This window comes from Elgaria multicarinata, chromosome 4 (assembly GCF_023053635.1).
Source record: "Elgaria multicarinata webbii isolate HBS135686 ecotype San Diego chromosome 4, rElgMul1.1.pri, whole genome shotgun sequence".
Lineage (NCBI taxonomy): Eukaryota > Metazoa > Chordata > Lepidosauria > Squamata > Anguidae > Elgaria > Elgaria multicarinata.
In genome coordinates, this window is record NC_086174.1 from 124,347,317 (window position 1) to 124,374,792 (window position 27,476).

Here is a 27,476-nt window from a genome sequence, read left to right on the forward strand (position 1 = left end):
TAATAATAATAATAATAATAATAATTTATTTATTTATTTACCTGCCTCTCCCTCTGGATCGAGGTGGGTTACAACACAAATACAAACACAATAAAATACATATAACTAACTAAAACATTTAAAACTAATACATTATTAAAAGCAGCACATTATTAAAAAGGCATCTTAAAATTCAACTGGGTAGGACTGCCGGAAGAGATCAGTGTTTATGGCTTTCTTAAATTCCAGAAGACTGTTAAGTTGACAAATCTCTCCCGGCAAGCCTTTTTAGCTGCTATTAACTTCTTAAAATAGCCTGGGATATCCTGATCACCTGTCACATCTTGGTTTGGCCCTAAGGTTGAAATTCTATCTCCATATATGCAGGATTAAACCCTATTGAAATCTGTGGGATTTACATCCAAGTTACATGTACAGGATTGGACTACATATTCCATAGCTGGTAAATGCAGTGCTCCCTTAAGTGTCCCCCTGCATCGCTATTTCTGATCTAAGAGGACTGAGAAACCTATTTTCTCTTTAACAGATGCCTGATTTGTCCATTCCCACACTGCTTGCTGCTGATGCACTAAACAAAAGTTGGCTTTTACATCTATGTCCCAAGCCCCGGCAGCAAAAATGTAAAGTGTGAACCCCAGTGTGTACATGTTGGAGAGGTGAAACATTAAACAGAAGATCTCCCCAGAGGGTACGTATTTGAAAAAAGCTGAGAGCAACTTAAAAGATATAGCATTGTTTTATTAATGTATTAAAATTAAAAATCACAGCAATATCAAATCAACAATGATACTAGATAAGGCAGGAAATATTCTATGTGCAACGAATCCGGTAACAATGATTAGCAGTGGGGAAAGGAAGGCTTAATATTCTGAGACAATATCTGCAAATTACAGAAATGATCCTTGTAATAAGAACCTGATTTGCCCACCACTAAGATACTAATATTAATCGTTTCTGCCCAGAAGATTGTATCCAGTGCAGCACTCGTGCAAGGATGTTTGTGCAAGGAGAAGGAAGTTTGTGCAAGGAGAATTCCCATCCTCTCGTACAAACGCTGCAACAGATACAACCCGAAGTATTTAAAAATCGCCTGAAACGTTCATTTTTATTTTCAAAAGTATAAATCTTCATTATATTGGAAAGCAGAGTGCTGAAAACCACAACAGAGAATGACCAGCATTTTTACTGAACCAAATCGACCTTCTCTAATCTGGTTGGTCGGCAGCTCCCACCACTTCTGACTATTGGCCACGATGCCCGGGACTGATGGGCACTGAAGTCCAACATACTTGGAGGGCACCAGGTTGGGGAAAGCTACACTACACCAACCCCTGATATAATTGAACATTCAGCAAAATGCATAGGGAAACAACAAAAACATTGATTCAGGAAGAACAGCTCAGAACTCCCTTTTCATTTTCCCGATATGAGAAGTACAGGAAACCGAAGATTCATTTAATAGCACATGGTGTTAAGAAAGCTGTTTTGCCCTTTCTATTTTCCAGAAGTTGCAGGATGTTCCATGTACCTTCCCAGCAGTTTATTGTACTGCTTGTGCCAAAGACTGTTGGTACTGTGCTCGAGCAGGAAAGTGGTCAGCAGGTCTGTTGTAAGCCGTCCACACAGGTTCTCCAACAAACAGCCTCATTGCCTTCACATAATTCTGGGGGTAGAAACACAAAGATCTGCACTCAGTGTGGTTAATATCTGTAAAAGGAATGGATCAATAGTACCAAGCACTGAAAGGAGTAAGGTTGAAATCAGGGATTTATTGATTGTGCCAAATCCGTTGCTGCTGCCTTTCATGGATTGCCAGGTGCCTTTCATCCCGTTGACAGCTCACTGACAGAATCAGATTTTTTGTGTTTCCAAAATTGTGCAAAATCACACTTGTGCAAATTTGAACTTGTGAAAATGTGCTTTCCCCCCCAATATGCACAAATCCACCCCCTCTATGTTCATTTTCACACTTTAGCCTTTAAGCCACAGTTTTCTGGCTCAAACATTAAGGAAAACTAGTTTAACAAAACCAGAAAGTGTCCTCTGTAACCAGCACACAACCGGAGGAGGGAGAGGCAGAGCTCAAACAAGCCACGGTTATTTCAGCAGCCCTATTACATTTGAATCAGACCACAACCCTTCTACTCTAGTAGCAGCATCCTTTCTGACATCACCACTAATTTAAATTATGTTGTGCTAGTGTAAGCAAATTCTAACACAGTACCTATAGCGTTTGCAGGGGGGCTGGGCTACTATCATAGAATATTAGAGTTGGAAGGGGCCTATAAGGCTGAGTCCAACCCCCTGCTCAATGCAGGAATCCACCTTAAAGCATCCCTGACAGATGGCTGTCCAGCTGCCTCTTGAATGCCTCTAGTGTGGGAGAGCCCACAACCTCCTTAGTGTGGTGCCCAGAACCAGATGCAATACTCAAGATCAGGCCTAGCCAGTGCTGAATAGAGGTGAACCAGTACCTCATGCAGTTTGGAAGCTATACTGCCATTAATGCAGTCCAAAATAGCATTTGCTCTTTTTGCAAAATACCTGTTGCTCCAGCAAATGGTATTCCCATTGCACTAGAGACTGCTTATGCCATCTTAACATAATTGATGCTAGCGGTAGTGTCAAATAGGATACTGCCCTCGCCTTCCCAAACTTAGCGCATTCCAGATGTTGCAGACCTCAACAACCGACAGACAGACAGCGTGGTCAATGGGCAAGAATGCTGGGATTTCTATCCCGAAACATCTGGAGGGCACCAGATTAAAGAAAGCTGTTCAACTCATATCTGGGTAAACTGAAAGGTAGACGATAGGAGGCAGTGAACTTTAAATACATTTCAACAGCATGTCCAAGCCATCTTAGTGATTATGCGTCATCAAACCAATCTGGTGGTGGGTTGACAACTTGTCAGAAAGAAAAAAATCCCAGGCCCAGCCTGCTCTTGCCCTTTTAAATGTTTTAATACTGGAACATATTTTTTAACTTTTGTATAGTTCCATATGTAGATTTTAACTGTATATGTTTTAATTTTGTAATGCCGCCTTGAGGCCCAGTATTGAGCAAAAGGCGGGATACAAATAACAATAACAATAACAATAATAATTTTAACAACAGCTTAGTATGCAGGAATGATCAAGCCTTCACTGGCACTGCCACAACCCTAACTCCTCTGCAAAATGGGAAAACCTCTAACCACTGAATTTCAGTGCATCTACATTGACAACAAGCCAAGTCATTTATTTATTTATTTATTTATTTATTTATTACATTTTTATACCGCCCAATAGCCGAAGCTCTCTGGGCGATTCACAAAAATTAAAACCACAATAAAACACCCAACAGGTTAAAACACAATTACGAAATACAGTATAAAAACCTTCATGGAAGGTTTTCAAATTCCGGAAGAGTCACTGTGCTAAGTCAGCCCTAGCTTAAGCCACGTAGGAAAGATCCTGCTTCATCAGATGCATGAAGATGGAATAGGTTATGTGAAATGTTAAATTCTCATGTTAAACCCTTCATTGGTCTTTAAAGTACCACAGCGTTATTTTTTAAAAAAAACGAGTTCTTTTTGTATAACAGATTATTTTACTGAAGTCTACTAAAAAATAATAATTCTTTGATCGTATCACATGAAGTTGAGAAAGTCAGAATGCCATTTCATTCTTTGTAGACATCTAAATCCTGTGTGTGTGTTCACCTTTCATTTCATGCTGTTAGCTCCTCAAATGCTACACGTACAAAATCGGGGCCTAATCTGTTTCATTAAAGCTAGTGCCAAACCAAACTGACACATTTTCATGTACTGTACATTTCACAAATAATAAGAAAGGAGAGCAAGCAAGTCTAGATAATGTTTTCAAAATTTAAGCGGTGTGTAACAAAAGAGCATTTTAACAACCAATCCTGAATGCCTAAGTAAGGATCGGGGTAGATGTGTACGTTATTGCTATGCTATCCTGCATGAACCAGGTACAATCAGCACCTACAATTAGATAAATTTGGGCTGAGGGCTGAAATTGTGCAGGAGCCCTTTACAGGACACATCCCAACTCTAAAATGTCCACCCCCAGTTTGACTTGCTGCTCCCCAACATCTTTGCAGTTAATTTTTCTTGTTTTACTTAGTGTTTTCTTTTGTAGAGGGAGGCTTATGGTTTAAAAGAACAATCGTTGTGGCAATTTTAACCAACCAGAACAACTTCTTGGTTAAATTGAACATACTTAGTGCAGGGCAGTGACCTCCACAAGACTTGGAAGTCCTGGAACATTTACTCTCTGCAAGGTTGCACAGATACTACTCCATGCATAGGAGTAAGCCATGCATAAGAGTAAGCCAAGAGATTCCCCAGCTTATTTCACAAGCTGGTCAGCAGTCAAGAGTCTACCTCAGAGTGATGGACCCATAGCAAGAGAACCTCAAGTTCCTGTACTGAAATGCTTTCCGTCCCACTACAGAAAGCCAAACAACAGCACAAGCAGATCGGTTCTCTCAGGGCTCCACTGGGTAGTTGCCATGGTAACACCAATCCCTCGCTAAAGACGGATTTTATGACAAGGCTGGAGGCACAAGTACGCCATTTATCTAGAGAAGTAGCAGCACGGAGCAGAGAAAGCACATGCACTCTAATACGATCCCACCCACTACCCACCCCAAACCTCGAGAATGGATTTGTAATCCCAGGTAGTTGGGAATGGCAGCTTGGAAGACAGGTATGTTTTATGTCCGAACCCGGGTTGACATTCGGCATGGATTTCAAGGAAGCTGCACAGCTAACCACGATACAAATGACGGTTTCCAGTCAGTAGATTATAAAACGAAAACTTTGGCACTTTTGGAGTGGAAAGGTCTGCAAAGGGAAGTATCACTACTGGCTGTTTGTCTTGTGGTATACTATTAATGCTTCAACTCTAATACAGCCTTTGCCAACCTGGTGGGTGGTTTCAATTTTATATTAAAGCAGGCTGGGGCTGATGGGAATTGACAGTCCAACACATCTGGAGGGCACCAGGTTGGGGAAGGCGCCTTTAATATAACATCGAAGCATGGCCACAGGCTCAGATTTTGAACACGTTATCTCTTCTTCCTTCAATATCCCATCCACCCATTTCTAATTTAGTGGTTCTATATGCAGCTCTACTCCTGCACGCAATCCTGTCTCAACAATACGTGGATATGTTTTTAAAATATGAATGAAGTAATTTCATACAGATTCATCCAGGGTAAATCGGTGATAGATGCCAGCGGGAAGCGTGATCATGTCTCCCTTTTCCATGGCAATCCGGATCCATTTGTCGTCTTTATCACGGACGTCAAAATACCCACTTCCTTCCAGGATGTAGCGAATCTCATCATCCAGGTGTAAGTGCTCTTCATAAAATATTTTTATCTGGGATGGGTTAGGGGAAGAGAGAAGGCAGCTTCTCATTTAGCAAGTCTATTACAAGCTGTGAGCACACCGTTCGCTGCAAAGATTGCAAGATGTTACATCGAAAAACCTGAAGTCCCAGTTAATAATAAACCACTTAGCATTTATATAGTGCATTGTGCATGTTCCAAGTGATTCAAGAGCACCTGCCTTAGTAAGCTGTATAGCAGCCCTGCAAGGTAGACCTGCATTATTATCCTCCCACTGTAGTGAATATGCTCCCAGTGAATTTACCGCGGAAGAACTTCTCCGTTCGCACTCTTAGTCCTTACACAAACACCAGTTTTGTTTTATTTATTTCATGTATATCCTGCCTTTTTTCCTCCAAGGAATCCAAGGCCGCATACATAATCCTCCTCCTCTCCATTTTTTACCCTCACAACAACCACCCTGTAAGGTAGGGCTGAGAGTCTGTGACTTGCCCAAGTCACCCAGTGAGCTTCCATGCCTTAGTGGGGACTAGAACCTGGATCTCCCAACTCTCAGTCCAACACAGTAACCACTCTACCAACACTGGCTTTCCTTTAGTTTGAAAACCATTTCTGATCATACTGGACCCATTTAAGACTTGTTTTTAAGCACTAGCTTGGTCACCAAGGTGACCAGGAACTCCATGCAGGCAAGTGCATGGAATCCCATGCAGGTGAGTGAACAGGCTGCTGGACGAGGGAAGGAGTGCTCAGTCCTTCCTCTGCACCCAGCATAGAAGCCAGGTGGGCTGCTAGAGGAAGGAAGCCCTTCCTCCAGGCATAGCAGAGAAATATAGCTCTTTGCTCCCAGCAAGCTAGTCATTTCAGGGGCTGAAATGGTTGAATTTTTAGGAGGTACTCCCTACACAACATGTTCTGACTCTCCACCGTTGTGTGACTGTGGGCTACCATGGAGTTGAGTAAAATCCATTGCAACATTTGATTGACAGTTCCTCCGCCCTCTCTCCTCTCCCAGTCCTCCCGATGGTATTCCATCAACCATTGCTGCAAAAAAACCCAATCCTGGCAGCTCTCCTAGAATGGCACTTGTTCCATTTGCTGCTCTTGCCAGGGAACTCTGTAGCCAGTGGGAAAAGTCAACTTAATGCAACAGAAAACTCCACGGAGCCCTCCACACAACGCGCAACACAAGTTGTGCAGGAACTCTCCTCTGCAGAGCATGGATATTCAGTGTGGAGTATTTTTTTAAAAAAAAAACCCAACAACCTCCACCATGGGGTGTAGTTTTCCCACCAGACAACACATTTCTCAACAGTGGTGTAAAAACTCAACTGCGGAGTTCTAAAACCACCACTGAGAAACGTGTTGTCTGAATTGAGCCAAAGCCTCTCAGTCTTGTTCAGAATGAGCTTCAGGTTATTGGCCCTCATCCACCCCATTACTGACTCTAGGCCCTCTCCCAGAACCTCCACAACCTCACTTAAATTTAATGACAAGGCGAATTAGAGCTGTGTCTCAACTGTATATTGATGGCACTTCGCCTCAAATCTCCTCAGCAGCTCATTCTTCAATTTCAGGTAGATCTTAAACAGCGTGAGGGAGAGAGCCCCACCACACATTATTTCAAAACTACTCTTTTTGCCAGGGATGCCGTTTAGGAAGAGTCAGGACTGTACTCCCAAAGACAAGTTTCAGGGAACTCCTAAGGATCAACCTAAGTTGCTGACGGGTTCTTCACATAAAAGGTATTGTTACAATTAAACAGGCCAAAGTACTAGGGCTTATAGGCTGCCTTAGTCCTACTTTGAGGAGACCTATTGAAATTAATGGGACTCCTCAAAGTACGACTAACGTTGGGTACAGTTCTAAGGATACATCAAAGGCACAAGATGGTTTTCTTCAGTGGATTTTGGTACCTCATAACAACTATAATTTGTTGATTGAGAGCCAGTGTGGTGTAGTGGCTAAGGTGTTGGACTGGGAGTTGGGACATCCAGGTTCTAGTCCCCACTCAGCCATGGAAACCCACTGGGTGACTTTGGGCCAGTCACAGACTCTCAGCCCAACCTACCTCACAGGGTTGTTGTTGTGAGGATAACATGGAAAGGAGGAGGATTATGTACGCCGCCTTGGGTTACTTGGAGGAAAAAAGGCAGGATATAAATGTAATAAATAAAATAAAATAATAAGGTTATCAATACATGTCAACCAGACAAAAAGTGCTATGAAAAGACACCTTTCCTGCCCTTTAAACTTAAACATATCTGAGAGTAGGGCTTTAAACTTTACAGAGAATCTTTTGTCACCCAATCCTGAAATGGCACCTCTGCTATGATGTTTCATACATAAAACACAGACTGTAAAATCCCAAGGTAAGGACTTTCTCATTGGTATATTATGTAGGATTCATGGCATGCAACTGGTATCCAGCAGCAGCAGCAATACTAGTATGGGTGGTAGGAAAAAATTCATACTTAATGAGATAGGCATGACATTAGTAAGACAGTCAGATTTCATGGAGGATATGGAGAAATCCTATATTCAATAAAATTCCAATAAATTCCTTCCAGTATTTTTTTTTAAAGACAAACTTGATCATGTTCATTCTGATTTGAGAATGAAATCTTTCCCAGCTCTTCCCTCACTTAAAACATTTTTTGATTGAGGAAGCTGCAAAAATCTCTCAAATTCTTCCAAGTATTTAGTAAGTTTTAGTTTAGTGGGGCAGGTAGGGAAGAGGACCTAAATTAAGTGGTAAAAAAAAAATCCTGCAAGATTACAATAGCTAAAGGATATTGCAGGTTTGAGAATGGTTCATCAGTCAATGCAACCCAGCCATAATGTTCTCAAAATGTTTTACTGGTCAGGGAAATCACAAAACCTCACAGAAATGAACTACGTAGGCATTCTTAGTTCCCTCCAATAATGAGTTAACTAAAGTATTTATAGTGCTTAAAATGCATCACCTTGATAACCAAAGGGAAGGAAGAAGAGCTCCCTCTTTCAGAAAAGTCTGAATGACTTCTAGAAATACCAGATTATTATTTTTTTCATTTATCACGACCCATAAGAGCAATGACCAGCTGTTTAGAAGCTTAATTCGTGTGTTATATTGTATTTTATATTATGGTTTTAAACTGTTGTTTTATACTTTGAATGTTTTTAATTTTTGTGAACCGCCCAGAGAGCTCCGTCTATTGGGCGGTATAGAAATGTAATAAATAAATAAATAAATAATTTCACGCCAAGTAAAAGAGAGCTATTTATCTCTATCTATCGGTGTTGGTGCCACAGAATAAGACACACAAAACAGAAGAAAATATATGTTATGTTTTGGACAAGTCGTTTCACAGGATTAAATCTGTTTTACTTTATGTTGGGTCTGAACATCTATGCCTTCTATCTGGATTGAAAGCCTGAGACAGCCAAAGCAAATAGGCTTGTCCAGTTAGTGATACAGTCAAACCTACAGGCACTGCGATGTAGCGGTTAGACAAGAACTGGAAACCCAGGTTCTTATCCCCACTAAGCCATGAAGCCCTCTGGGTGACCTTGGGCCAGTCACCATTTCTCAGCCTATCCTATCTCAGGGCTAATGGTAAGTGTATGTCATCTTGAGCTCATCAGAGAAAGCTGGGATATAAATCTAACATTTTATTTTACGTGCTTCCTTTTTATTCATTCGCTTCACTGAGCCTGTGCTATTGAGGAATATATTCTAGGTGTCACCCATAAGCACCAGAAGGCATGGAACTGAGAGCATGTGGGTGAACTTCCCTCACGTACTGTAGCACGAGGGAGCCATCACAGACAAACAGTTCACATGGGCTGATGTCAACTCAAATTCCATACTTCTCAACAAGACAACTTATGCCTTCAGCCAAGAATGCTCAAGCACTCACTGTGTGACAAGAGCTTAAAGGTGCCATCCTACACATGTTTAGACAGAGAAAATTCCTACAACTCCCAGCATGCCCCAGCCAGCCATGCTGGCTGGGGCATGCTGGGAGTTGTAGGATATTTTTTTTCTATCTAGACATAGGATTGCACCTTTAGTAATATACACATATGGACAAACCAGTCCTTAGATTCGACAATGCTTCCCACACACTGGTAGGATTACCATGCCTTTAATAGCAGTATAACTGGCAGAACTTCAACAGGTATAGTTTATCCCACTGCACAACCTGCATGGCAGAATTCGCCTGCCGAATTCAAAAGTTGCTAAAAGGTATGAGAGTCCTATCTGGGGGCGGGGGGGACCCCAGCAGCAAACAAAACGACAAAGAAAGCACACACCTTCCTTTTGGAAAAGAAGATTAAAAACACCCTTTGAAAAAGACAGGAATTACATTACTAATTCTTAAAGAAAGGGAACCCATTGCTCCTACAGCAAAATTGGAAACTTTTAAACTGGCACACACTCTAGTGGTGAATCCCAGCATTTACAACCCTTCCGGGGTTCAAACAAAGACGGAATTATTACCTTCTCCTCGTAATTTGGCAGCTTATCTTTATGTATTGTTATAATATCCATCCAAGAGTAATTCTTCTCCTTCCGAATCTTTGCCAGCTCTGGATCAGTCTCATAGTTGTCTGCATCCAACTACGGAATAAAGAAAAAGGGTTTTCCTGACCAAGTGGTTTAAAATGAGGCCATCGCCACCAGGCATTTCCAAAGCACTTCTTGCATACAAAAAGCTTGACAGCTTATGAAGCAGGTTGCCTGTATGACCCACTATACAGGTGAGTTAATACAGCTGTGATGTTATTACCTGCTCACATCCAGCCATGGCTCAGCTACAGTTTAGAATCAAGCCTACCCAGGCCCAGTTCAAAGAGCCAGGAGCCAGTCTTCAATAATAACAACAACAACAACACTTTACATTTATATAACTTCCATATAAATTAATACCTTCCATAGAATAATGTCCATACATAATAACATTTCATGTTTTCACAATAATAATGCTTCACATTGATACACCGCTTGTTGTTTTTCAAAGCGTTTCAAATACAACTTTAGAACCCTCTTCCCCTGGGGACTCACCTGCGCAGCTTTCAGAAGCGATGCAAAATATTTCCATTCAAAATAGAATCGGAGTGGCCAGTGACTCTACGGGACAAATCCAGACCACCTGGGGTTCAAATCTGACCCTCCGGGACCCCTAGATGGCCACGCCTCTTTCCCCTGACTTCCAACCATTTGGTGATTTCTTAGCTTTGAACATTTCCCTCCATTTTAAAACATTGAGATGCCTCTTCTAAGGCTTTGTTACTGGAGGTAAGAGCTTGACGTGTAAATATGCTGGTATTTTTGGTGTTTTGGCCCCGTCCACCAGTAGAATGAGACCTCTGAGAGCTTCTCTGAAACTGAATTCAGTCCTTGGGTAGAAAAGGTTCCACACTGGTGAACCAAGATGTTGCCATCTGCTTTGGAACCCTTGAGATGGATTCCAATCAGTAAGAAGAAAATCATCTTAACCATTACAGTTCATGATTTCTCCAAGCAAATATTCATGATGAAATACCATAAACACACAAACAAGATGATTATGTTTATGGGTACTACCAATTTCACCCCACCCCCATAATCATGGGAATGGCTGCTGACCATATATATCTGTGATCCTCCAGTTGACCTATTTATCCATGCAAGCACCTGTTCAAGGATGGTCAGAACTACTCACTTAGGGGATAAAATATCTTCTGGGAATTGGCAGTAATACTCTTATTTACTGGATCATTTTGTTTCTCCCAAAGGGGATCACTTTAAAGCTGGTCTCCCACTGCAAATATAAATTTTCCAGAGAAGAGGAGGCTACCTCCTAAACAGTAGCTGAGCTCCACGTCTGCAAGGAGCTCTTAAGCTCTTCTATACAAGTTTCCTTTTCTGGGTTTCCCTCCAGGCAGCCTGCCATGCTTGGCAGGGCTGCTTTCCAAAGCAACAAAATTAGCCTCGATAGGGAAAGCAGCAGGAACACAGCAAAACAAATGAGATTCAGTTAATCAAGGGATCATCATCAAATTTTTCACAGCTTTCACACACAATGCAGGCCCAGATTCACTACATTTGCTCTGTAGCTACAACGGTGCACCCACCCACCCCCCATTTAGGAAACAGCAATTTGTACTAATGTTCTTCTACTTCAGCTTTCCCCAACCCGGCACCTTCAGAATAAAATTATTATTATTATTATTATTATTATTATTATTATTATTATTATTATCCGCCTCTCCATCCTGATCGAGGCAGGGAACAACAATAAGTATAAAATACATAAAATATTGATTAAAAACATAGTATACATTGTTAAAACTTCCTAAAAAACATACTAAAAGCATCCTAAAATTCCACTGGATACGCCAGCCGGAAGAGATCAGCCTTAAGTGCTAAAAGACTGCGAAGTTGATGATGCAGTGAACTACAACCCCCATCATCCCCAACCAGCATTGGTGGATGATGGGAGTTGTAGTCCAACACATTTGGAGAGCAGCGCATTAGGGAAATTGGTGTTACCCATAAACATGATCATCTTGTTTGTGTGTTTGTTTTTTCAGCATGTTCTAGTGCAAACTGCACTGGAGGGCCAGACAGAGTCCTAGAAGCTCTTTTGCAGATATGTGCTAATTTAGTAACTCCAAAGGGTTATGCCTTTCCCCTCAAATACCACTCAACAATTTGTTTGTTTTTAAAAACTTTGTCTTACTTAGCTAGCATATTACTCCTAAACACACACCAAACAGTTGGTAGTTGGGTTAGTTCACTAGGAAAAAAGAAAATCAAATAGCACAATACCTTAAATGGGACCAGCTTCCAAGTAATGACCAAGATTACTGAATTCTCCAGAACCACTCGGAAAGCCTACCCAATCTAGCTTCTACTGACTCCTTGGGCCTGTTCAGAAGACACCTCAAACCCTGCTGGTTAAGGCTTTTGGTTAAGCAGCAGGGTTTAAAGTGTCTTGTGCGATGCGTTTTGCTAAACCCTGGTTGCTTTCTAACCACAGTCAGAGCGTCTGCAGCACGATTAGCAGCTCTAACCCTGGCTTAAAGTCTTGTGCGTAAGAGCATGGCTTATGGTTAGTGCTAACCCCAGAGAACCAGTTTTGCTAACCACAGTCCCTGAAGTGTTGTCTGAACAGGCCCTTTTCCTCCTAGCCACACAGGACCTAAAATTAATCTTGTTTTGCTAATGCAACCATTACCATGTTTTTTTTTTAACTTTTGCTCTTGGCCTCAAAAAAAATCTGTGTGTCCCACTTAGTGCTGAGAACAGAACCAAGAAACTGCTGGTTTTTATATTTTCATTTTTAAAAGTGGGGAAGAGACATTGTTTCACTTTGCTTCATTAGCTCTTGGTACAACCTGAAATGTTTTGCACCTAATATGTTCTAACCAGCCTTTCTTAACCCGGCGTGTCACCCTCCATACATCCTGAAGTATAGCTTCCCATCAACCCCACCCAAACTAGCTAACGAACGGAGATCATGGACTTGTTGCCCAAAGCATCTGGATGGACTGAGGTTGGGAAAGGCTGGTTCCAATCTACTTACCAATGCAGTATTTTCAGTACAATCCTATACATATCTACTCAAAATTAAGGCCCACTGAGCTCAATGGGCCTTACTCCCATATAAGCGAGTATAGGATTGCAACCTGGGCATGTTTACTTAGAAAGAGGTCACACTGAGCTCAATGGGGCTTTCTCCCTGTGGTTATGATTGCACTGCTGGACTGCAGAACACCCCCTATACTTCTCCACTCTGAAGAAGAATTCTAGAGAATCAAAGATTTTATGCCACTTTAATTCAGGGAAGTACAACCTCTGATCCTTGGCCGCTCGTTGCGCAGTCCCTGAGGCCAGCAGGACCCCATCATGTTCCCTGGCTTCCGAGATCACTGTTTCCCCACTGCTAGTAGCAGTGGAGAAACAGCAAGCCTAGTGGTGATCGCAGGGGCATGGGAGAGACTTCTGCCTCCACACAGCCCCAGCGATCTCTACATCTCAGTGGGCAGGGAGGGGAGATGTGTGTGCGCGCACGTGGATGCATGTGCAGGCCTCCCCACGGCCCCTCAGCCAACACTGGACATGGCCCTTGGATCCAAAATGGTTGTGCACCCTGCTTTAGTTGGTCCTAATTGGTATTGCCCCATAGACAGAACATGAATGCATAAAACACATACTGATAACCAGTTTAAGTAAGAGCCCAAACGTCAGTAGCCCATACACCAACCAGTGTAAGTTATTCATGTCACAATAAGTACAAAATATACTTCCTAGCACCTCAGCTGAGAAATTGCAGGTAAGCATAGGTGCATTTCTCCTATTCAGGACTAAAGCAAACATGACTTTAATAATATAGCAAATAGCTACCTTTTTTTTAACTCTAAGTGCAGGAGCCCCAATCTGGATTAGGACCCTATTGTGTGTGTGGGGGGGGGGGGGATTAACACTCCCCTCTTGTCACAGTCCCAATCTGGTTTGGGAGCTTTACACTTGCAATTTACCAAGGCCAGATCTACACCAAGCAGATATGATACCTTGAAAACGGTTTGAAAACGGTCTGGGGACTGTGTCTTGGGCCCCAACAGTTGTCACTACTTTTATAAACCGTTTTAAAGCAGTATTGTAGATCCTGCCCATGTTTACCAAACTGTGATCCGTTAAAGCAAATACTGAAATTCCCAGCCCCTATTTCTGTATATTTCAAGAAAAAGCTGGCATTTTTTATGCACGCTACTTTCTCTGGTGTTCGTCTGCAAATATATATGGTGTACTGTAAACAGTCTGAAGGCATATAATGCAGCCACATGACTGAAGCTAAGCAGAAAAGGAAACAAAGCCAGAGGCCAAATGAAGCGCACTGTTCCGAGCAGAGGTGATCAACATGTGACATCAGTGCCAAAGGGAGTGGGGTGTTCTGGCATTAGCAGGATGATCAATGGTCGCTGGGCATGTATACATTTCTCTTTGCATTCATGCTCATTTGGCCCCACTGTTCATGTATATACTTGCCAACTCAGGACAACACTTTATGCACCTGACTCTAGTCCAGGAAAGCTATCCCATAACAAATGTGTGAGCTTTTAAGTTGCCATGTTGTTTCAGCCGCAGCATAAACCAACCCAACTACCCCTTTGAGTGTTATTCTCCTAGCAATAACTTCACTACTACTATTAGGGATCATCAGAGTTTTATATAAGCCTTTCTCTGATAAGCTCAGGGTGGCCTGAATAGGGGCTACCAGACCTCTTTATGTTTACAACAAGCAACCCCGGAATGATAGGCTTACTCACCACGGTCACCCAGTGAAATTCAGGATTTGAACTCGCAACTGTCCAGCTAAATCCGAATGCCCTAAACTCTAGAGGAGGCGCAGGGGCCCGATCCGGATCTTAAAAGCCTCTCTCACTAGTGTCCGGATCGGGGCACTGCGCCTCCTCTAGAGTAAAAATTGTGTTGTTTTTTTAAAAAAGACTGGCTGCTAGAGACAGATTTCAAGGCATGTCTGTTTCGGCCCCTCCAATCTACCGCCGGCGCCTTTCGCGCAGCGCCCCGCTTCCCTCCTGCCTACTTTCGAGTAGAAGACGCCGAGCTGACTCAGCAGCTGCAGGCTGACAGGCTCGTTGGGCTGCCGGCGGTGCGCTCTCCGCTGATCCTCCTGGGACTCATCCATATACCAGGCTTCCACCATCGTGAGCTACTGCAAAGCTTTGCCTCTTTCCCAGCAGGCAGCGGGTGGCTGCGCCGCATCCAATCCGGAGCAAGGGAAGACGCGACTCCGCCTCTTGGCTTTGCAGCCTGCGATAGAACTTCAAGAGCGGCCAGCGCGTGGTCTGGAGTGAAACTTCGGATTTTCCTTGCTTGGAAAAACGCCCGGAATTCGGGAGACGGGGGGCACTTTCATAGAATCATAGAATAGCAGAGTTGGAAGGGGTCTACAAGGCCATCGAGTCCAACCCCCTGCTCAATGCGGGAACCCATCCTAAAGCATACCTGACTTTGCACACGCCCTCCGGCTCCGCTATCTCAGGCAAATTTCTTATCCGATCCAACCATAACACAGTTAAGTCCTTCGAGTTAAAGCGGCCTTGGAAAGCCTTGGGACACTGGGAAAGCAGCCGTGGGTCTGAAAATCGAGTTCTATGGCTGAACCATGTTTGTGTATCTACCTGTGAAGGCAGCTTCACACAATGGCCACGTTCAGAAGACACCTTAAACCACAGCTTTAACCATGGTGGTTAAGCCAGAAAGTTGAGCTGTGTTCAGAAGATCATGTGTTCAGAAGAGCAAAAAGCCTTATTCACCATGGTTAAAGCCGTGGTTTAAGGTGTCTTCTGAACACAGCCCAACTTTCAGGCTTAACCACCATGGTTCAAGCCATGGTTTAAGGTGTCTTCTGAACGGGGCCGTTGTGGATTTCTTACACCAGAAGGTGCCAGTAGTGTGTGATATCCGTACATTTGAAACCTAGCATAGTTTAATCGTTTAGGACTTTTATACCTTTGCATAGTATGGGAGTTCCACAAAATAAATAAAATAATACATCAAATCTAAATGGTTTGCTCTGAAATCATTTATTTATTTCATTTCTATAACGCCCAATAGCTGAAGCTCTCTGGGCGGTTCACAAATAAGGTACAGTGTAGAATGTGAAATATGGATGCCTAAGGCCACAATACAAAACCACAATATAAAATTACAGAATAAAATGAAGCAGCAATGCAGAGATTTAAAATACAGTTTAAAAACAGCAAAGCTAAAACACGAGGATGGTAAAATGCTAAGATACTGGAAAAATAAAAAGGTCTTTACCTGGTGCTGAAAAAAGCACAAGACAGGTGCCAGGCAAACCTCTCTAGGGGTTGCTCATTCCACAGCCGGGGTGCCACAGCAGAAAAGGCCTGTTTCTTGGTAGCCACCTGCCTTCCTTTGGCAGGGGCTCACGGAAAAGGACCTCTAATGGTGATCTTAGGGTTGGGGCAGGTACATATGGGAGGAGGCGATCCCTCACATAACCTGGTCCCAAGCCATTTAGGGCTTTAAATGTTAATACCAGCACTTTGGACCCAGACATAGACTGGCAGCCAGTGAAGTTGGGAAAGTACTGATGTAATGCGGACTCATTAACCATCTTGCTGCCCTATTTTGGGCCAGCTGAAGTTTCTGGACTGTTTCACAGGCAGCCCCACATATACCTCATTGCAGTAATCCAGAAGAGAGGTTATCAGAGCATGGATAACTTTAGCCAGGCTATCTGTCTAGATAGGGACATAGTTGGTATATCAACCTAAGCTGATAAAAGGTGCTGAGTCCACCTGTGGCTCCAATTCCCTCCTATATCTGTGGGTTTTGAGTAATAGAAAGCCATGGGAATAACCCTGGGAGTTGCAATCCAGCCTATCTGGAGGGCACCAGGTTGAGGAAGGCTGGCCCAGACAATTCCATTCTGAGCACCACATCAGGGCTGACCACGGAACATCCCATCCTACGGCTTGCCCTCCGCACAAGCCTCCATCACTTCTTATAGGGTGTGTATGTTTTACCTCAGTATGTCTGTTGCAAGAAGACTGGCATGGTGAGGTCACCACCAGCAAATGGCCAGCTGCTTTTGTTAGCTTTTTCCTCATGAAGCAATTTGTTTTCTGGCTAAACAAGTCTTCTCCTTCAAATGGTAGCTCTTTGCTCTTAACTTTAGTCGTGGTTGGAAGGTAGGTCAACCTGAACCATGCACGACTTCACAGAGTAATTGTACAAGCCACTGTCCTCTCACCTCACCATCAACAATATGCTTGGCACTATATATCTACTGCTGGCTAATTTAATGGCCTCTGCCTGCATAACTTTAGATAATTGCTTTTCCCCCCTTCAGGCAACACATTGAGAAGATTTGCTCCCCTAGCAAATACAACAGTGGACAAACTGACCCTGAAGCAGTCAGTGGCAGGTCAACTCTTCAGCCTTTGGGACACACAGGCCATCAGAAAGAATTGAGAGCACACCCCATTTTGCCCCAGGGCAGAAAGAGACCCACTCATTGGACGATGTCTTTCAAATCCACTGGTCGCAGGATGCTTTCCTCCCCTGTCTGGAGTGGGGATGCATTACTTTCTAATAATCCTAGCATGGCCCAGACAACCATGGCACCCTCTACTGAAATTGCTAGTGCGAGGTCAGATCATACACCTAAAGATCTGATCCCATGGAACTATGGAGAGTATTTTTTCCAAGACCTTTGTATATTGCACATGAAAGGTACACTTAAACCCGGGGAGTGCTCCATGTCTGAAAAAAAAGTGTAACTTTTAAGTATTATGAATATGAGTAGAGAAGGTTTTGGGACTATCTTCTGAGTCAAGTGTTGGAAGCAGTCTTCCACTGATCTTGGAGTGTCCTGGGAATGGCGGACAGATGCATGCTTCCATGAAGGTTTACTGTGCATTGTAGGGCTGTAGAGGGTGAAGACAACTGACTTCCAGGTAACAGATGTGCTTCGAGTAGCTATAAATGAGCTAATTGTTGCAGTCACACAACTCAGCCTCTTTTTCCACTTTTCATGGCTACATCAACTGCAGCTGGAAGAAACTGAGCTGGTGTGGCGCTGGTGGAGTAGGGTACTTGGCATAAAAGTTATAGGAACGCTTCCCACTTCAAACTCTGTGTGGTCACAGGCATAGGAAGCTGCCATGTACCAAGTCAGACCATTGATCCATCAAGCTGAATATTGTCCACATTGACTGGCAGAGGCTCTGCATTCTGTCCTGTGCATGTGCAAATTCATGTGCAAAATCCATGCATTTGGAGCTACTCAGCTAACAGCTGTTATACAACCAAGGGGGGCTGTTGGCTTCAATTTCAGTGGGGAGGTGATTCCATTCTGGGTTTTAGTTACTACCAGCCAGAACTCTAAAGGAGCTATTCTCCATGCTGGACCCATTTGGGGGATAGCTTTAAGCACCTTGGACAGCTCCTTTAGACTTCTGGTTGGTTGTAACCAAAACCCACAACGGAATCTCCACCCTACCTCCCCTGATTACAACTCTGTTTTATTGTATCTTCTCTTGAATGTTCTTATGGCTCCATCACTTTGCAAGTTTCCATGCTAAATCTTTCTATATGCAGCCCAATAGTGCAGCTAGCTAGTTTTAGACCCTGGGCATACTGATCTTATGGGGCACCCTCTTTAGACAGCCATGTGTATTATGTCCATTGTGAAGTGCGCAGCAAACATTTCTCTTCTCCCCCCGGCACGTCATGCCATACTTTACAGCTGCTTCTACATTCCCTGATACATTAGAACAACAACAAAATTGTTTGCCAATCCTGATTTTTAAAGGATGAATATTCTGAGCATGTGCAGTTTTACATTTAAATTCACTTAAATCATAGTGCCACCATGACGGCAAGTATAAAATGGAGTTTGCTTCTGATGCTAACATCACCTGCTGCTCTCTGGGTGGTCATTTGTGATGGTAGTGGTGGTGGTGGTGGTGGTGGGACTATGTAGCCCTGCACTTCAGCCCTAAGGTCTATTGCAGGCTAAGCTATTGACGTAGCCCGATTCTGTGGATTTGTAGCAGGAAGTAAGGCCTACTTTAAGAACATAAGAGGAGCCCTGCTGGATCAGGTCAAGGGTCCATCTAATTCACACAGTAGCCAACCATCCGTCGGCCAGGGACCAACAAGGCAGGGCATAGTGCAACAGCACCCGCCCACTCATGTTCCCGAGCAACTGGTGCACACAGGCTTATTGCCTCAGATACTGGAGGTAGCACTTTATTCCGTGGGATTCCATGGGAAATATACATCCCCACATACATCCCACCACACGGACCAAAGCCTTTCAATCTGTAACGCTACAAGCTTCTAGAACGAAGCTAGAAGGCAAGAGTCAGGCTGGAAATCGGGCTGAGAGAGATAGGCCTTGCATTTCTGATACCAGAGGACAAAGATCAGGTATTACAGCTGCACTGCAGGGGTGTGTAGGGATAGATACGTGTGTGTGTGTGTGTGTGTGTGCATGCAGGCATGTGTGTGTGTGGCTTATTCCTTTGATTCTGCTGCCACATAAGCAATCAAGTGGAAAGCTGTCATCATCTAGGGCCTGCTTGCAGAGAGGAAAAGTCGGCTAGTGTTATTGCCTTTCATCTAGCAGGAGAGAAATAGGGCAGGTTGCCAGTCTGCGCAGGACCCCAAGAATTTATTGTGCTTAAGGCTCCATCTATATACACACACACATATCTCCTTGAACATTAAATTCCAGACAGGGCCTGCTCACAGCAGGAGCCTAAGGAAACACCAAATGTTGCATCTTGGGGTTGTTGTCTTTTCCTCAATTATTTTTAATTCAGCTCCCCTCTCGCTCGTGGATTTCCAAGCATATGCCGAGCACAGCTTGCTGCGTTATCAAATGATTTTTATTTTGCTGGTGCATCCAAAACTGACACAGGGCAGGATCAGAAGCGATCAGCAGGATTTTTCTAAACTGCCTGCTCCCGCGGATGCCTCCGGGCCTGCATTTTCTCATGCTCCCTGGACTGCTGGAAACACACCTCACGAAATGCTGAAACGCTCCAGAAAATCAATTCTGAGTCAGATGCTCCTCACAAAAAAACCCCAATCCTTAGTCCCTCTAGGCAAAACTGAAGGAATTTCTTCTAAGCTAAGCAGGCCAGAAGGCTGTCTGAAAAAGACAGATAGGCAGGGAGAAAAAGAGCTCTAAAGGTGCGAGTAATGGAAGACTTTCTTAAATCTTTCAGCTCAGGCTAGAGGACCAGTCAGGGGTAGCTGAGCAACGATCGTCAGCATTAGGCCATCCAATTTTTCAGGTCTTGTAGCTCAGGTACAGAAAGTTAAATAGTGTGGGAGTAATCTTTTTCAGGCCAAGACTTTTTCTTTTCTTTTCTAAAATTGCTGTTAGATTTTTGGCTTTTGCAAAAGCACAAAAGGGTCTTGTGACAACTTAAAGACAAACACAATTATTATAGCATGAGCTTTCATGGACTAGAGTCCCTCTCATCAGATGCCTGAAGCATTATTCTAAATTGCCTGGTATATAGGGCCAACAACAGAATGGACACCAGTGGCAGAACAGATTTTCCCCTCTTTCCTAGAGACCTGGGGTGGGTGTCACCAAGAAAGGCCCCATGGACACCTGGCACAGAGACACATGTTCCAGTAGCAGAGGCAGTAAGCATGTATACACCAGTTGCTGGGGAACATGGGTGGGAGGGTGCTGTTGCGCTGTGTCCTGTTTGTGGCTTCTTGGTAGACACCTGGTTGGCTAGATGGACCCTTGGTCTGATTCAGCATGTCTCTTTGTATGTTCTTAGGTTCACCCATTGAGGTCAATTGAGCTTACTTCCAACTAATTGTGCATTGAGTTACAGATAAACTCTCATTAAAGGGGCTTGTTTGTAACTAGAGCAAGTCAGTATTCTTTAGTTTCAATACAGCATTCCTTTTGCTGGGGTAGTTTTGAAAGAGACTTTGTTATCCAATCATAAGCAAACACATGGGACAAAGAACAACCATCTCCAAAAGGCCGTTTCATGTTTTAAAATTTTATTTCTTCAAGATTTTTTAGACGTATATAAAAATAACATCAGACAATGCCCTACATTGCAGTATTAAATCCTACCTGCTTATATTCCTTGATTAAATATATCATGTAACCATTATCTTTATGACAGCTAGGTTTCTAGTGTCATCACATGGGAGAAAATAGTGTTTGCTTGCCATCGCTTCTCCGCCCATGTGTTTGTCCCTCATTACTTCCTTTTTTGAAAGAGGAAGTAAACAACCTGCACGTGGCCCATTCAGTGGGCCGTTTTGATCCCGCTGCTTCTCCTGCACATGGCAGGAGATAGCGGCAACCTCTGTCTTTAAAAATAAGCCGGACTTACTGGGTTGTGTGTGTTTTTTGTTTGTCATGCAAAAGGCTAGAAGGGGCGGGAGGCACGGAGGAGGCAGACAATGTAAGAGGGACCCGCGGAAATCTGTGAATGCCCAGTAATAAGCGTGCAATTAAACGCTCATTTGATGGAGCTTATAATCAGTATAAAGATACAGATCCTCAGTTTGCTTCTGCCAGCAGCAGCAACATTCCCCAATTCCACTGTCCTGCTGCAGCCACTTGTTCCCCCCCCCCAAAAAAAAACCCTGATCTGTGGAGTTGGGCAATTTATTTATTTTTTTAACAGTGGGAGGGAGCAGATGGGCAACCAGCAAAGCTTTCTCATCCCTGCCCCTTCTGCCAGCAGGATCCTCCACTGGATCACAAGATTTCTGTGAGCAGAAAAAGTCCCTCTGTTTGCAGACGGTGCACTTGGGATCCAAGCCATAATATTTTAGATATAGAGATTTGAATAGGTTGAGTATCAAATAGGTATCAAAGGCCATGTGTCTGAGTGTGTGTCCAGATGTGTTGGACTACCACTCCCATTATCCCTGGCCAACATGCATTTGAAAGACTCCAGGTTGGGGAAGGCTGACTGTGATCTTCTCAAGTTGCAGAGATCGCCATCCCAACCACTTCCATAGGAAGAGCCTTCCTTAGCTGCTTTGATTCTCTTACATTCTATCTGGCTGCTCCTGATGGCTTCGCGAAGCAGGGTAGAACTTGGGCAGGATCGACACTACTGCTTTATAAGAGTTTATAACGGCATTGACAACTGTTGGGGCCCATGATACATTCCAGATACCATTTTCAAACCACTTTCAAAGTGTTATATCCTGCTTGGTGTAGATCTGGATTAAAAGAATTTTGTTGTTTATTCGTTTAGTCGTTTCCGACTCTTTGTGACTTCATGGACAAGCCCACGCCAGAGCTTTCTGTCGGCCATCGCCACCCCTAGCTCCCCCAAGGCCAAGTCTGTCACCTCCAGAATATCATCCATCCATCTTGCCCTTGGTTGGCCCCTCTTCCTTTTGCCTTCCACTTTCCCTAGCATCAGCCTCTTCTCCAGGGTATCCTGTCTTCTCATTATGTGGCCAAAGTACTTCAGTTTTGCCTTTAATACCATTCCCTCAAGTGAGCAGTCTGGCTTTATTTCCTGGAGTATGGACTGGTTTGATCTTCTTGCAGTCCAAGGCACTCTCAGAATTTCCCTCCAACACCACAGTTCAAAAGCATCTATCTTCCTTCGCTCAGCTTTCCTTATGGTCCAGCTCTCGCAGCCATAGGTTACTACGGGGAATACCATTGCTTTAACTATTGCTTTAAAGAATTAAGCACTTACAAAAATCATCCAAGCAGACCATGTATTTGGGAAGTGTGTTGTTTCTATAATAGTTCTGATCTGGTTTTGAAAAGGGGCAATAGAACCATTTGACTCTCCCTGGAACTAAGACCCTAAACTGCCAGAGGGACAGAAGAACAACGGGTGGATAGGATTAAGTTAGAAGAAATAATGGGGGATATTATAGCCCTGTCATTTGTGTGCCTGAGACAAGAACAAGAAGCCCCCTGCTGCCCACATAGAAACCAATCAGACAGGGATTTGAATGTCTATCAACAGTGGTGATAGAACAGCTTCCTATACTGCACCTTAGGGCAGCAGGATACCTTAGGGGGCACTAGGCAGGCTGTGCATGGACATACAAATCTGTGCCTCCAACACTTTGCTGCTGCTCCCCCACTGTATACGCCGCCTGAGGCAGATGCCTCTCTGCCTAATGGTAGGGCCAGACTTGATTACAGCTAAACTTGCCCTCAGCACAGGAGAAAAGCTAGGGGAGAGGAGCAGCCCAAGGAAGACTCCTGTGCTCCAATCTTCTGTGACACCCCAAAAGCATTACTCCAAAGGAAGAAGTGGTTTGGTGCAGGGGTCTTCCCTCCATAACTTCAAGGCTGCCCTTTCCTGCTTGTCTTCCTGCTACTTGAACACTAGTCTAGCTAGTATCAGAATGTCCTGGCTCAAGTGTAAAATTTAAGAGTTGCTAGGGATTTCTTATTTAAGAAATTGACTTTCTGCAATACTACTTCTGTGTCAAATTAGCTGACATATAAAATACAGGTCCTAATACTGTAACCACGTACCCCTTCCTATTTCATAAGTGTTAAAAATCAAGTGTACCCGAAAATGGGGGGGGAACCCCAAACTCTTTATTTTGTAATTGCCCAAAGAAAATAATCCCTGCAAATGGAAGGTCAGAGCTAGTCCACTCGAGTATTCCATTAATTGTAGTATTTCTCATGGCTCCATTTTTTTCTCCCTTGCAGATGCCAAGGCAACGTCTCCTCCTCCTGGTAAAATAAGCAATAACCTCAGCAGAAGGGGAGAAGCTCTAGGAGGGAGAACAGTCATGGAAGAAAACATCTGTTGTGTATTCTGAGCCATCACCTCCCAGGGAGATCAGCAAATAACTTTTGCTTTGCAAGTTCAAGGAGAGAACGATCAACAGTACCCTACACTCTGATAGATGAAGGGGAATACGAACAGAGGACTGGTCATGAGACATCATTAATAATCTAAAGAGAGCCAGAACAATGTCAAAGTCAAATTGCAGGGCATCCAGGTACTGTAAGACCTGGATGTACTTCTCATCACTATGGTTGTTGCTTCCACATGAGACATGTCTATGGCCTAATTAGTTGCGTGGAACACAGCGCTTTAGATAGGTTTGTTCCTACCGAGTTTATTCCATGCTTGTTTTATGTAGCTAAATTACTGCCACAGACAAAAACTGGGATGTGCGTCAGTAAAGTATCTGAGAAAACAAGTTGTACTGCAAACACAGAATACGTTGGAGGTGATCATGACACACACACACACACACACACACACACACACACACACACACACACACACACTTCTTTCAGAACAAGGCAGAGAGAGAGAGGCTTTAAAAGTGATGGAGTAGAAGCAACATAATGTTCAGCCAAATCATGATAAACAATCTCCTAATGAAGCACAAGACCTTTTTGTGAAGCTGTGATATAACAAGCTAAATTAGCTACTGCCTTACTTGAACTGGGATGAACTCACACATTAGTCAAGATTTACCTTTCCATAAAGTTTGCTGTCTGCGTAGGACTCAGTGTTGCACAATACCAAGAATACCAGAACATAAGAATCTTGTCTTCTTGATATTGGTAGATCAATGAGCATTTAATGAAACCATTAGATATTCACACTAGTGATGGGCAAACCTAACCCAACAGAAATGGCAATCTGCTCGTCAAGTTATGAATTCCTCTGTTCAATCTCTGATTAAAATTCTCCATTCTTTCAAGGGAGATAGGAGCATAGGAGTCAATATATACAAATTGTTGTGCATGAGCATCAGCGAAGTGAGTTTTGAGAACCAGCATGGCATGGTGCCATGCATAGTTTGTCATGCATCAATGTTATGTTCACCTCTAAGACTGGCTGTCTTCATGTGCCCTACTGTTGACTCTACAGTTGGTATAGAGCTACTGGAGTCGGAGGTTGTAGTGCAAGTAGCTGCGATACAAGTGGTGTGAAATTTATTATTATTATTATTATTATTATTATTATTATTATTATTATTATTATTTTATATCTACCTTTTCCCCAGTACTGGGACTCAAGGCAGTTTACAAGATTAAAATATGTACAATTAAAACATATAAATATAAATTACAAAAGTTAAATAGAATTAAACCTACAGTAAAATTAAAAAAAACACGTTAAAAAATTAAAAACTGCAACAGGTTAAAAGGGAGGGGGGAGATCCAATACATCAACACCAGTCCAGTATAGTTCCAAAAGCCTGCTGAATCAAAAAAGTTTTTGCCTGCCTCCGAAACTGTAGCACAGAGGGAGCCAGCCTAGCCTCCCTGGGAAGGGAGTTCCAGAACCTTGGAGCAGCCACCGAGAAGGCCCTCTCCTGCGTACCCATCAGGCATGCCTGGGATGTTGGTGGGACTGAATAGGAACTGCAGAAGAGGCACCTCCAACTGCCAACACCCAGATCTCCTCCTCGTTCTCCCACCAGCTGTCCCAGACTGTGCTGCTCCCATCCTGACCTCTTCCATGGATTCCCTTTCCAGTATCCCCTCACAATCCCACCTACCAGCACCCAAGTCTAAAGTAAATATTTACTTTCCAAACAAGAACAACAAAAACCTGTCTGGGCTCTGTTGACTAGCTGGATACAGAAATGAAACCAAGTCACAAATGAGAAAGACCCACTGAACACAGGGTAAACGCTAACCTATGTGGCGGTTTCTTCAAAGATGATGAATTTGTTGAAGGAACTCAATTCAAAATGTTTACAGTGATTAGTTTGGGAAACAGTAAGATAAGGTTTAAAGGGACATTCTACAAGCAGGAGGTTTACATTTCCTTGAGAAAGTAAAGGATTCAACCAACCAATGTCAGAACAGGTGCAGAAGTTAGATGTTTAGTCATGCAGACTGCAGACACGCGACATAGATCTCAACTTGTAAACAATCTTGGTTTGAATAACAAAAATACTAAAGTTCCAAGCTTGGTACACATCTAGACATTATGAACATGACAATTTCTAACAATGAACTGTCTAATTTTGTGTTTCAGCAGCATTCCTAGTTCCCACTACAAATTTATTTCCAGACACAGTTCTAGAGGAGTGGTTAAACCAGGATTTTTGATCAAATTGTGCACCTTGGGTTAAAAGCATCAAACTTGCCAGGGACGTGCGATAATGCCTAACTACGACCTAATATGGATCTCCCTTCACAATGACTTGTTTTAAAATAAATGACTTTGAAATATTTACTTTTTTTTAAAAAAAATGCTCTATATGAAGCAGCTGCTTGGAAGCTGCCTCATACCAAGTCATACACTTGGGTCTACCTAGCTCAGGCAACACTACCCAACACTACCTGGAGATGCCAAGGATGGAATCAGGGACATTCTGAAGGCAAAGCTGGAGCTCTACTACTGCAATCACCCAATGGTGACCGTAAGATCCCAATAGAATTAGGGAACTATAAAATGGGTGAACATAGGATAATAATCACAGGTCTCTTTGAAATACATTTCCTCACACATGGTCTACCTGCATGTACTGGTGGAATAGTCTTCAGGGATTATGACCTTTTCTATTAATGCAATATATATTGTATTAACAGAAAACATTTATAGAATACTATTGTAGCAATACTACAAACGAGAAGGATCTTGGAATTGTTGTAGATCACAAGCTGAATATGAGCCAACAGTGCGATATGGCTGCAAGAAAGGCAAATGCTATTTTAGGCTGCATTAATAGAAGCATAGCTTCCAAATCACGTGAGGTACTGGTTCCTCTCTATTCGGCCCTGGTTAGGCCTCATCTAGAGTATTGCATCCAGTTCTGGGCTCCACAATTCAAGAAGGACGCAGGCAAGCTGGAGCGTGTTCAGAGGAGGGCAACCAGGATGATCAGGGGTCTGGAAACAAAGCCCTATGAAGAGAGACTGAAAGAACTGGGCATGTTTAGCCTGGAGAAGAGACGATTGAGGGGAGACATGATAGCACTCTTCAAATACTTAAAAGGTGGTCACACAGAGGAGGGCCAGGATCTCTTCTCGATCCTCCCAGAGTGCAGGACACGGAATAATGTGCTCAAGTTAAAGGAAGCCAGATTCCGGCTGGACATCAGGGAAAACTTCCTGTTAGGGCAGTACGACAATGGAATCAGTTACCTAGGGAGGTTGTGGGCTCTCCCACACTAGAGGCATTCAAGAGGCAGCTGGACAACCATCTGTCAGGGATGCTTTAGGGTGGATTCCTGCATTGAGCAGGGGGTTGGACTCGATGGCCTCCAACTCTGCTATTCTGATTCTATGAAAAACAGCACATTGCCTCATTGACTTTGTACAACCCACTGGTTCCATTACATAGAAACAATACAAAATGTACTGAGTAGCACCATGGTATTGTCAGTGATGTTAAATATGGAAATATGGACAGCTGGAAATATGACCCATGTGTCCCAAGCGGATGTTTTGCCCTTCCCAGCAAGGTCACATCGAAGAGGCATGTGCTCCCACATTTGTGTGTCCTCCAACAAGGGCTGGTCTGGACATGAGGACTATGCCACTCAGATCTGGGGTAGCACACAGCTGATTGTAGATGCACATCCCAGTTCCACAGTCATTTCCATGTACATTGGGTAT

At 43.3% G+C, this 27,476-nt stretch overlaps 1 protein-coding gene across 1 annotated transcript; it reads right to left on the bottom strand.

Moving 5' to 3' along the window:
* Window positions 1-717: 717 nt before the first annotated feature.
* Window positions 718-15,099, bottom strand: ADI1 (acireductone dioxygenase 1). Its single transcript, XM_063125135.1, has 4 exons — window positions 14,940-15,099; window positions 9,848-9,967; window positions 5,213-5,392; window positions 718-1,663 (listed from the first exon to the last, which is right to left on the bottom strand). The coding sequence occupies exons 1-4, from the start codon at window positions 15,057-15,059 to the stop codon at window positions 1,541-1,543; spliced, it is 543 nt and encodes a 180-aa protein (XP_062981205.1). The 5' UTR covers window positions 15,060-15,099; the 3' UTR covers window positions 718-1,540.
* Between the last annotated feature and the right edge of the window lie 12,377 nt (window positions 15,100-27,476).

Bases quoted from the DNA above. Each gene is read 5' to 3' on its own strand.
- ADI1 (XM_063125135.1), bottom strand. From the start codon at position 15,059: ATGGTGGAAGCCTGGTATATGGATGAGTCCCAGGAGGATCAGCGGAGA. The intron at 9,968-14,939 runs GTAGGCAGGAGG...TTTATTCCGTAG, and splicing joins TCGGCGTCTTCTACTCGAAA to TTGGATGCAGACAACTATGA. The intron at 5,393-9,847 runs GTAATAATTCCG...AACCCATCCCAG, and splicing joins TGCCAAATTACGAGGAGAAG to ATAAAAATATTTTATGAAGA.